The sequence below is a fragment of the Calliopsis andreniformis genome, chromosome 8, assembly GCF_051401765.1.
Source record: "Calliopsis andreniformis isolate RMS-2024a chromosome 8, iyCalAndr_principal, whole genome shotgun sequence".
Classification (NCBI taxonomy): Eukaryota; Metazoa; Arthropoda; class Insecta; order Hymenoptera; family Andrenidae; genus Calliopsis; species Calliopsis andreniformis.
The window spans coordinates 5096912-5108988 of record NC_135069.1 but is presented as its reverse complement, the minus strand read 5'-3'; the positions used below and the strand labels follow the sequence as shown (position 1 = coordinate 5108988).

At 42.2% G+C, this 12077-nt stretch overlaps 1 protein-coding gene across 1 annotated transcript; it reads right to left on the bottom strand.

The window, feature by feature from the left end:
• Positions 1-634: 634 nt before the first annotated feature.
• On the bottom strand, positions 635-9980 carry LOC143182359 (orexin/Hypocretin receptor type 1-like). Its single transcript, XM_076383315.1, has 8 exons — positions 9693-9980; positions 6765-6907; positions 5935-6107; positions 4491-4692; positions 4177-4280; positions 3265-3388; positions 2781-2953; positions 635-1101 (listed from the first exon to the last, which is right to left on the bottom strand). The coding sequence occupies exons 1-8, from the start codon at positions 9938-9940 to the stop codon at positions 736-738; spliced, it is 1533 nt and encodes a 510-aa protein (XP_076239430.1). The 5' UTR covers positions 9941-9980; the 3' UTR covers positions 635-735.
• Between the last annotated feature and the right edge of the window lie 2097 nt (positions 9981-12077).

The window sequence follows — 12077 nt, the reverse complement described above, 5'->3', positions numbered from 1 at the left end:
TTATCGAGATCAATTCACTTCAAATTTAATTGAGTCGGATAACGGTCGACGTCAGTTTGTGGGACGATAACGTCTGTTTACCCTAAAGAAATATTTACAGTACGTCCACACACGCTTTATCCCCTTCCGGTCGCGACTCCACTCGACTTTCTATCCTAGAATCGGGTATTTTTGTCGATAAAAGATAGAACCGGTGAAGGGCAAACAGTAAATGCTATCGCGCTTCAGTTTGACCCTACTTATTCCTTTGTTCTCACTAAATGCCAACTCAGCTAAGAAACTTGTCTCCTCGAATCTCTCATTACCTACTCTATCCACGATTACATTCTACATTTCCTGTGAGCTCACAAATGACAACTTCGCGAGTTCGCAAACTACCGAAGAAACACTTTAATCTCCAGAAGTCAAAAGAAAAATGTTACAACTCACCCTCAGTAGGTTCCATCTCCCACGTTTCACATGACCAACATAAATACCGCTGCAAACGTTTACAAAACCTATGAACATCGAATTCAGGGCTGGTAAATATCAATAAGGGGGGAGATGTATCGAAATCAATGTATACAAACTATTCACCCTGATCGTCCTCGCATCTCTCGACTCCACTCCTCAAGGTCTACCATTCGATCTTTAATGCATCTCCAATGTACATCAAATATTTTCGGACACGTAACAACACTGAGATACATCACAACGTCTATAAGAAATCGATCACTACTGCCTAGCATAGCGCAATTAGGAACGTGGCTCGTCCATGGTGAGCTGTGTGCTAGTGTGCTGTCGGTCCACACCATGCTCGCTCTCCATCCGGTTCTTGCTAGTGCTCGATGGCTGATCGACCACCGTCTGAGTCCCTCTACGAAGGCTCTTCAGCATATAGCAGCGTCGATGAGGACTGTGCCTGCTGTAGAAGCTGTCGTAGCCGCTGCTCAAGGTAGCAGTTCGTCGAAGAGCCATAACCGCGTGGTTGCCGCCGATTGGTAGTCCGCAATCGCATCCAGACAACATCTCTCGTTTGCGAAGCAACCCCCGTCTCAGCGAACCACCGCCAGTACTACACCCTGCGCACACGTCATCGATCACGGCGGTTCCCTGAACACTCTGAAACAGGACGCCAGAACCATCGGCGGTGTAGGGCATCAAACATCTTTTAAAGTTATTGCTTCCTGCGGGGACTTTATTTCTGGAACGTCCACGGCGCACCACTGATCGTGATTCTTGCGAATTTATTATTGACGAATGAAGGCAGGTCGTATTTAGCCTTTTATGGACCAAGTGTTTTCATTTTTTATGAAACACTGCGAATGAAAGTGAAATGTTATATTTTTATGAAATTTCAATTCTAGGATATTTAGCTTCTAAAATATTAAAATTCTCAAATATTCAAATATTCAAATTTTCAAATACTGAATTTCTAAAATACTCAATTTCTCAAATACTGAGTTTGTCAGATAGTCAAATTATGAGATAGTCATATCTCACTATCTTCTCAGATAGTCAACTTAAATACCCCAAAGATAAAGACATTCGCAAGGAGCCACTGGTAACAAGAAGCAACAACTTAACGCGAACCGGAAACCGAAGGAATGCTACCAATACAAATCGCGTATATTTCCTAGCGAACTGACGAAATCAATGCGATTTTATTATCGCTCTAACACGGAAGCTGCGCTAATTCGGTCTCTGTGAACGCACCGCTGCAAACGGCTTGTGTATAGACTATCACGCACGGGCTATATTTCCACGGACCCACAGGGAGAATTCATATTGGGGTTTGATGAAATCGCGATACTCTCAGCCCCTCGCGCTCCCGTAAATTGCGGCTCACGCCCCATCATATAAATTCCAAGAGCAGCCGGAGGGAAGAAGGGCTTCTCATGTTTCGCGACGAATTGCAACGACAATGGCAATCCTCGTCGCCTTTTTTTGCTTTAGCATCACGCACTGATGCAGATCCTGACACTGAGGTACATATCAAAGAACCTCGCAGGTCGCGAAACGAAACGCGAAGCTCTCTGTGACATTTGAGTATCAGGTTTTTATTGACAGGGGTGGTGGACAGCAAACGTGGCGAAATTAAAAAATGCACAATGTTGTGGACTGAATTTCCACCTTTTTCAGTTTTTTGATTTTTAGGAATATGAATATTGTAAATAGTTTAACCTTCTACTCTAATACTTACTTACTATTAGAAAAGTGCTAAAAGTGGAAATGGGATTTTTCTGAATTTTCTTGAGTGATTCTCAAAGTATTAAATTTTGTAAAGGAAATAAATCGAATTTTCGCAAAATCTGTGACTTGTTAATCTCTTTCGATATTTCTTGACTGATACCTCTGGAATATTGAATCCCCAGGATTATTTCTTTATGGACCACTGTGCGTCAGAATATCTTCGCGTGGGTTTTCATTAATGATCGTGATATCGCTCAACCACGTGTACAATAATAAGAAATACCATTCGATCCCAGAGAGCTTCACGAGACACCTACTGAATAATTTCTCAACCCACCTCGAGGAGTCCCAGATTGAAGCGGCGTTCTGCTCATGAAAGAAAGAAGCGTATATGTACAGTGTACAGAAAGGAGTAAAAGGACTGAGAAGAAAATCACCTCGGAACACGATAAAAATTCCCTGAGCACGTATACTATGGAGGGTCGTATCTATGAACTACGAACCTCGTTGAGGGCTCGCGATGATAACGTGCAGTCAAAAAGAGCTTTCTTCAAATTGAGCCGCACGCGTAGGTTATACAGAGAGACACAGGTATTGCTGATACTTACTCTGCGTCGAGGATTCCGGCGTGCCAGTCCGTGGGATCCTCGGCAAAGAATCTCGGATACGCTGCGCCGAAATTTGCGAGTCATAAAGCAGTAGACGACTGGATTGAGCGCGCTGTTTGCGTGTCCCAGAAAGAGGCAATAGGACACGCAATTCGTGATGATTGTCCCTTCTCCTGTGAACAATTTCGAGGCATTTCTGTGTGACGATGCTGAGGCAATATCAGAGACCGAGTCGCTTCTCGCGTCCTTTCACAGTGAGGGATTCGATGAAAGTCGAGTGGCTCTGTCGCAGTTATCATCGTTTCCTCTACTTTTATTTCTCTCCGAAGTGGAGAAGCGAAAAGTGAACGATATGTGAAATTATTGGATCCGTTCTACGACTGATGCTGTTTTATACGTTTCGGACAGCACTCGAAGGTACAAGAGAACTCAATTAAAAGGTGCGTAACGATTGGCGAGCTCTCGTCAATGAACGACCACTCACCGACTGCGCCTAGGTCGATCAACAGCATTAGGACGTTGTACGGCAGCCAGCAGAGAGCAAAGAGCACCGCCAGCAGCATCAATATCCAAGCAATTCGCCGTCTCTCACGTACCAGCCTGAAACTCTGCGGAATAGGAGTACAGTTACGCTTGTAAACGTGCACGGATTTAGATCGGGATCAATTCGTTGTCTAATCGGCGTCGAGGGGCTGCGAACCGTGATGGATAACGCACCTTCATCATTAACCGAGGAAAATTTACTTGAATTCCACTGAGGAGAGGAATGCTCTTCCCATTGTATTTTTTGGATTCATAGGTGTCCCACAATGGCTCTTCTGGGTTAGTTACTTTTTATTTTTTTAACGCAACCAAGTTCTAATTTATCAGTTTTCAAAGACTAAAATTCTCAAATATTTAGAGACTAAAATGTTCAAATCCTGATATTTAACTTTCGACCCAGATTATTAAATATTTAAATTCTAAAATATTCGAATCCTCAAATATTCATATTTTCACACATTCAACTTTCAACCCAAATTCTCAAATATTTAAATTCTAAAATATTCCAATCTTCAATTTCCCAAGTTTAGGATTTCCAATGAAAACCTTCACGGTCTGCCCCCACAGAACGTAATTAAAATTGGACATACCACTATTTCCAGTCGTTCACCACACTACTATTGAATAGGCTATAATGAACCAACGTTCGAGTCCTGACAAATTATAATTAAATACGTGAAGCGCTCCTTTATGACAATCATTCTTTAACCACGCGTCAAATCAGTCTTAAACAAGAAACTTCCACGCAATTGAATTTCATAGCCTAATCGAATCGGGCAACATAGACTGCTAATTACCGATCCAAATTTGTGATATTACACGCGACATAAGCTACGTCAAAGTTTGCACTAACCTGTTGCGAACTGGCGCTTCCTCCTACGCTGTCGCAATCAAAGGGCGGCCTTCTGGAGCACAGCGTACGACCCATCATGGAGTAGGACAGTACCACGACGAAACCTGAGAAACCGAAAAAGAGAGTCAAAACAAAGGCACAGGGGGATGAACGAGGGTGTAGCGATCGATTACTCTCGGCAAGGATCGCAAAAGTGAATTATGTGGCTATACGCCGTAGGATTGCCTACGCAACCAGCCTTTTCTCCCAGAAAAAGGAATGCCAGAAAAGATGTATGCTAAGACTGAGCCCGCTATTAATCACAGGAAGCTTACCGGGAATGGCATAAACCAGGACGAAGCAGACAACCCCAAAAAGATGCGCCCGAATGTCCGAACGCCCAGAGGGTGAACAAATGTAGAAGGCAGGTGGCAAGCGGGACACGTGTGAGGTATTTTGTGAAAAATTTCCCATCTTGGCCCAGGAACCGTGGAAAGTTATGTTGCTGACTTCCGTGGCAGGATTGTACAGGGTCATCTGTGCGAAAGATTGGACAGCGTTCATCCGTCGATCTGTCTTTCAGAATACAAATCTCTGCGAACGACTTTTTTCGTGACAAACTTTTGCAATTCCATTCGAAATGCCGGAACACTGAAATGGTACCGCTCATAAGTATTCCTGTTCCGCTTTGAATTCGAGGAGAGAAAACGTTTTATTATTTCTTCTTACAGAGGTGCTCTGTTATGATCATGGTTTTCGGGTTCGCGAGGGAAGATATTTCCAAAGGCGTGGGCGATGTGTTTCAGAAATTGAAATGCAAAAATTGAAAGGAGGAAACTCTGAAAATTTTAAGATGAAACTATGGAAAAGACACACAGATAAACTTCCATTTGGAGTAAGTCACAGCCGAAGGGTAAGTCGAAATAAATGGCAAAGTCACGAAAATGAAGTGCCAATGCGAATTAACAAGTCGTGTCGCTCCCTAGGGAGGGATGAATGACGGGTCGGGGATTTATTCTTCAAGGAAGGAATGATCCCACGCACTCGTCTAACTGATGTCACTCGTATCTCGACCAACAGGAGGAGACTGACATTTTTAGAAGAATGATATGGTCGTCCTCAATCTTCAGAGCTTAATTCAGTTCAGCTTTCGTGAGTTATGCGAAAGAGTATAACACACATTTCTGTGGGGCGAGCGAAACTTGACAAGAATATTATCACCGCACCGCGTGAATTTTAATTCACAACTGAAAGATTATCTGTGCTCCTTTTTATTATTCTTTGGTGGTAGAACATCACATCTGTTCTAGAAAGAATAAATCTCTTTTTTATAGCAAGGTTTTAACTCTAAAGATATTTCATAATTATCCTTCAAATATATTTTTCCAGTTTCCTAACTACTGTAATGTAGTTTTATGAATACTAATGCGAATTATTTAAAATAGTTATGAATTATACAGTAATAACATAGCAAACTATATCATCGTATGATTACTTCAGTTAATGCTTTAATCTGAACGATAATTAATAATCATCCTCAAATATTCATTTCTAATAAATATTATATGAAACATTATTTACGCATAATATCGATTAAGGTATTATTTGAACATTAAAATTCATCCTACACGGTAGTATCGAACAGTAAGGCATTTAATCTAGCAGCAAACGTTCTATGCAGCCAACCCAAGTACCGTAGCCGTTTGAATATTTATGAGCAGCACCTTAATGAATTGAAAGGCAGTCGTACATTACGGCAGCAGCGTATTTTCTACAAACCACTCTCAATACGGGGGCGAAGATGATTAAAGCGACCATCCAAAGGCCAACGATAACGGGCACGGTGCTTTTGCCCTTGAACACCCGACGAAACACTATAGGATTCCGGATCGCCAGATATCTATCGATGCTCATCGCCGTGATGGTGAAGACAGAGGCGGCAACGGCAACACCTACAATCGTTTCCTGTTATCAGCGCGGCGTGGTATCATCATCGTCCCTTTAAACCCTGCATTCACCCAGCCCCAGTGATTCCATTACGCGGTCACCAGATATTTAGACTTTACTCGGTCGAATAGAATCTGGATTGAACGTGGGAGAGAAGGTCATATCAAATGAAGAGAAAAGGTAAAGTTGCAGCCGCGCGGGAAAGCATTTTATGCGCGAGTCGGAGTGACTCTCGGCCTCTCTGCCTTGAGGAGGCGTGCGTTATATCCTGGCAATTCGAGTTCTATTTCCTTTTCATTCGACGCATCTCGCATTTCCGCGGAAAAGCTACGCAAACAGCTGGCGCCCGAAAACTTTCACGAGGATTGCACTGTTTGACCAACGACACGCGGAAACATCGTCTCATTTGTCATGCACTAGGAGTCATATAGGTACTATTTAATAACAGTCACGTGGTCGAGTGGAATACCCAGTAATCAGCATTTTGAGGCAAGCTTTGCAAACTTTAATTTAACACCAAAAATTCTGGATGTAGTGTAATATAATGAATAGTAGATACATACACATGGTATAGTAGTATGTATCATCATAGTATAATAGTATAGTGGATGGCAAATGTCGATGACTTCGTTGTCGATTACTGGATATTTCACCCTAATTACCTTGCAGATAGGAGGACAGTTTGCACATAATTTCTCCATGGTCCCAGACGATCGAGATGGCTTGGCTAACGGCGACTGGCATGCAGATCGTGGTCACCAGGAGATCTGCCACGGAAAGGTTCACCACGAAGTAATTGGTCACACTGTAAACGAGAACGACCTTCTTTATCACTGATGCAAACTCGATTTTCCTTAAAATATTATACCACCCAGTTTTCAGTATCATGATCCTGTAATAGGAACGGCCTCTGCATAGTTAATCTTTGAATCCATATTAAAGCTTGCAATTCAATCAAGGAACAAGCGGCTTTCAACACAATCGTGTCCTTCGCAAACGAACAAGTCCTCTTTTCTGTAGAGGATTCTTTCTTCTATCATCCGCTTTTATTTCTCTGGACGAACCATGCTCGATCGATAGCTAATTTCTGATGAAGGGTTAAACTATTTGCAGAAGTATCTGGTTATAGTTACGATTTTCGGGTTGAGTTGAGAATTTGAAAACTTCAATACTTGAAAATTTTGAAATTTTAAATATTGAAAAATTTGTAAATCAAAAATCGAGCACATTAGGAAGCTATAGCTGCAACTGTACACTACTATAAAAATCGTAACCATATTTGACTACTTCACTATCTAATTTCCCAGGCAAATAGAATTGACCGCTTCTGCTAAAAGTTATTGTTATCCTTTGCGAAACAGCATTGGTCAGTATTACAAATCGACAAATCTAGACTGGGTTCAAGCGAGAGGGCGATAATTTTTGCTAGGCAAATAAACATCCGCGGACCAACTGCAGTGTTCACGGATCGCCGATCGCTTATTTGGACATCGCGTTTCAACGCTATCGGAAATAAGCAGGCGCACATGTCTTCCGCCGTTTTCGAGCTTCAAGAACGTCTCAAGGTGCATCCTCCGCGCTGTCGCTGTTATCGAAATAAAATCGGCGAATATTTATTTCGTCTGTTAACAAACGCTGTTACATCGCTGCTCAATGATTCTCCAGTTTCATTTATTTGCAAACGACACGCCCTGCGCAAACAACACCCCCGCACTCGAGCCGACACTTTCTGTTAGTGAATTCAATTCGAGCTCCATTGTTTACCAGCCTGTGCATATATTTACATCCTCCCCGACCACGCGCCGTTATCACTCATTACGTGATTATATCGTTTAGATCTCCGATCGTGCATCTGCAGTTTATCAATAATTTATACATCCCGATTAAGCGGATCTCGACGATGCTTGTTCTGACGAACTCCTTCCAAGGAAACTGGGTCGAGGGAACACGCGACCCTCAGACATGCAGTAGGAGGATACGGAGAACTCTGAGACGCGACAGATAGTCGGCAACGCAAACGAATAGCGACGGGTCTAAATGAAATCCGCGCATGGTCGTGTAGCGTGACATTAATCACTACCCACTGCTTTCAGAAGGGGAGCATTAAACTTGTTATACACTCTTCAATTTTCATGGACTTTTACAAGAAGGTAGATCCTCTCGATAAAAGCCCTGCTGCTAATTGTAGACTAATAATTGAAGTACATACTTTGCTGTTAGCGTAGAAATTTCGTAACTTAGTTATTTTCAATTAACGTCATTATAAATGAAATTAATATTGAACGACAGGATTCCAACCCTCGGCCTTTAACGCATCAGTTGCTCTCTTACTACTCTGCATCAGTCACTTCATTATGAGATATTAATAGTGTATAATAGAACTTCGATTACCGGAACACCGATTAACGGAAGAATTGTTCGACCGAGAGCTCAGGGAAATTGAGTAACGTAGATAGAGATTGAAGACAATTGCTTGTACTGATAGAGATACGGAGAGATCCAATTGTAATTACGTTTTTTAGACTTGGAAAACATAAATATTTAAAAATTTTAATGCCTGTAAAATTGTGAATTTGAAATATTAATGACCACCATTGAATTTATATAGCTAATTGAAATTCTACTGCAGCACAAAATTACGTAACTTTAATTGTTTATATTTCCAAAATTATTTTATGGAAGACACAGGGACGTAACATCGTCCTGCCAAAATGCATTAAAATAATAACGAGACTTTCCTCATCAAGAGTAACTATTCATTATAGAACTCGCGTCAAGAATTAGAAGATCGCGAGTAATAATGCCTCGATCTCGCGGAGCTAATTCTAAAGCGCCTCGCCCAAAGTTATAATTAATCCTATCGGGATCGATCCTGTTGTCTCAAATGCAATATCCTGATAGTAAGCAGACGTCCGTGACAGAGCTAGCAATCTCGCTAATAAACAGTCTATGCACTGGATATTGTTACAATCGAACCCACTTCGACTAATTTAGCCGATTCCCCTTCGATCTCTTTCGAAATAGCTCTCAACAATGTTTGAAGCTTAAATTACTTCAGAGTCCACGTGGTGCTATCTTATCGTGCGCGATCCCCATGTGTACCCTCGTGCTGAACAACGAAACTATATAGCGAACAGATTTGAGAGGAAAAGTGTCAAGAATTTAATAGAAGTTACTTTCTGGAAAAGTTAGAAATTTTTCGACGTAGAACTATGAACTTATAACGAGAGGTACAATTCTAAGATCAATTTAAAATCATGGTAGTCTACTTCGCTCTTCTTAAAAATGGGGAACAATACATTCTCACTATAAATCATTTTAAATTATTAAGCAATAGACTCACAAAAAAAACTACTGTAGCAAAATTTCTATTTCTTTCAAGATAAAACCTTACGAGTTTTATCTAAAAATTCTTTTTTTTCTCTCGCTAAAATTAAATATCGGTTTTCGTTACGAATAGCGTGGAAACCTCATTAATTTTCGACTAAAATCCATATTCATACCCTGCCCTATCTCCTCGCCCATACCATCACTCTCTTCAACAGCCCCGATATCTCTATCACACAACATCCACAAAGTCACCCACATACCTTCGCATGTAATGATACTTGAAGACCACAGCGATGACGAGGACGTTGGCCGTGACAGCGATCACCATCACAGGCACGTAAAGAATGATCAACAAGTAATTGCTTTCGCTGTGAAATTCATCGTAGAAGTTCCACAGAATGGTGGTGATGTCCTCGCGGAACCTGTCGTTGGTGGCCACCGCGACGTCGTAGGAGACGTTGAACTCTGGCGAACCCGTCGTCATCCTCGACTCTTCATAGACACTCATTGACACTGTTTAAAGTTACCACGCTTCTCTATATGATTTTTCTTCGCGATGGAAACACGAATGAAAACGATTCTCAGCTGCAAGAACGCGGACTTCCGGATAGGTCGACGAAGCAGGCAGCCACGATCAGCCGCGTAATTTATACTGGAGGTGCGAGCGCTTCCGTTCAACGCCAGACCCAGAATTCACTGAGCGGGAAAAACATTCGCGCCACAGGCAATTCCTTTATCCGTTTTCGTCAGAGTAAATTCGATTAGGTGAACGCGCGGGGGAGGTCCTGACACGCGGCAATTGACAAGGAAATTTGTTGGACCAAGGGAGCCCTTGCTGGCCTCGTTCCACCTATTTTATTACCGTATTTGATCGACCACGTCAAAAGGACGCGACGCGCATCAGCAAAATTGAAACTCGACTATTTACACTTGACTCTTTTGAGAACTCAGCGAGAACTCCCTACGTCGCTATTTGGTGAAACAACATTGTTCAACCATTGAGGGTGTTTGTAAATATTTAGGAAGTTCATCGAAAGACACTCCCTTTTGTAATCTTTATTGCGAAATTGGTGGAAGAGATTGAGCACTCTTGCAACCTCTGCATCTTACCCTAGCGTAGGTCTGTTCTTTCATTAACTGAACGATCGTTGACTTTGAGGATCGATCGCGAGGCTAAGGGTGGTTTTTGATTAATTGAGTTTGTAGGGAGGGAAACAGGTCATCGAGTAACCGTCGATCAACGTGATTCTTCATTAATGAAAAGGGATGATTCTGCGAAACGTCGTTGTCTATTTTTTCCCTTTTCTTTCGTCCATTACACTCTTCAGGTCAGACTGTCAGCGGCAAGGCTCGTCATGTAAAGCGTGTTTATGGAGCACTCGTGGGTATCTCGAGCACGTCGCTTCTTTCTAAGCAATTTCGAGTTATCTACTCGCAGCGAAGAAGAACTCGACGAGAAAAGTTTACATGAAATGTGCAATGCTTCAGAAGGAAAGGTTTCTGTCGAGATATCATGCACAGAAATGAAACGAGGAGTAATAATACCCAGCGTTCCTTTTCTCACGCCAGATAAAATTTATATTTACATAAAGAATGGGGCACGAAAATACGGCGGATGCAAAACTTTAGCGAGTTTCGCGAAACGACCACAGTGACAAACGAGATTCCCACGTTTGGATATTTATAAGCGACGGCACTGTGCAGAGACTTGTTACTGTTGATGCACGAACGCTCTTCGCGCGTTGCACACAGCCGCGCCGAGTTTAGACATCATTTGCATCGACGACTTCGCTTAACGATGTTCAAATTACAGCTGTGCCACGATGTCTCGACTTTGTATCAAATATTTGCTCATTTTCATTGGTACTAAGACGTATTAGTCAGCGGGACTCTGCTTCCACATTCCACGATATCCTTCGCTTGGCCCCGATCACCTGGAGATCCGAGTACCACTGAAAGACCACTGGCCATGGTTGTTAACGAAATTTAAATCCTTTGCTTCCATTATATTTTTTTCTTGGTCTAAGATCTCTTGAAGTTCCTTCTTCTATTTAATTTTTCACTTAGTATGCCTTTGCCTTGGATATTGTTCTTTATTTCTACACTTTGAACAAGCAGGAAGATCAAAATAGACCTCTGGAACCAAGTCGCGGTTTTTTGGGGCGAGGATATTGCGCGCGAGAAGATTCGGAGGCGGGACCACGGTAAACTGAAAGGAAGAATCGCGGCTCCCGCCGGAGCTGTTGAAACCATCAGAGACGTGGACACTGCTCGCGCCTGCGTCCTCCATCTCGACTCATCCTCTCTGTACCCTGATCCCCGAGTAGCTACCTAAGTCTCTACCTACGACGTCTCGAAAACTGTCAATCCAACTTGATCCCTCGATTCATAACGTTTTGACAGATGTGCCAGGTGACACGTCGTTCGTTCCTCTTTTAAGGCAATTAGGTCCTTCTTTTCCTCAAGTTTATGTAGAGCAATCCTGGTCTCCCTTGACACATGGATGGTGACTTTGAATTTGAATAGGTGGATTTCTTGGACGAGTTAGTAATATATGGGATATCCCAGGAGATTCTTCTCTTCAGAGATTTTCTCTATAAAAATTTTAGGAAGTTTCAGCAGTTCAAAATCGACAATTTTTCAGT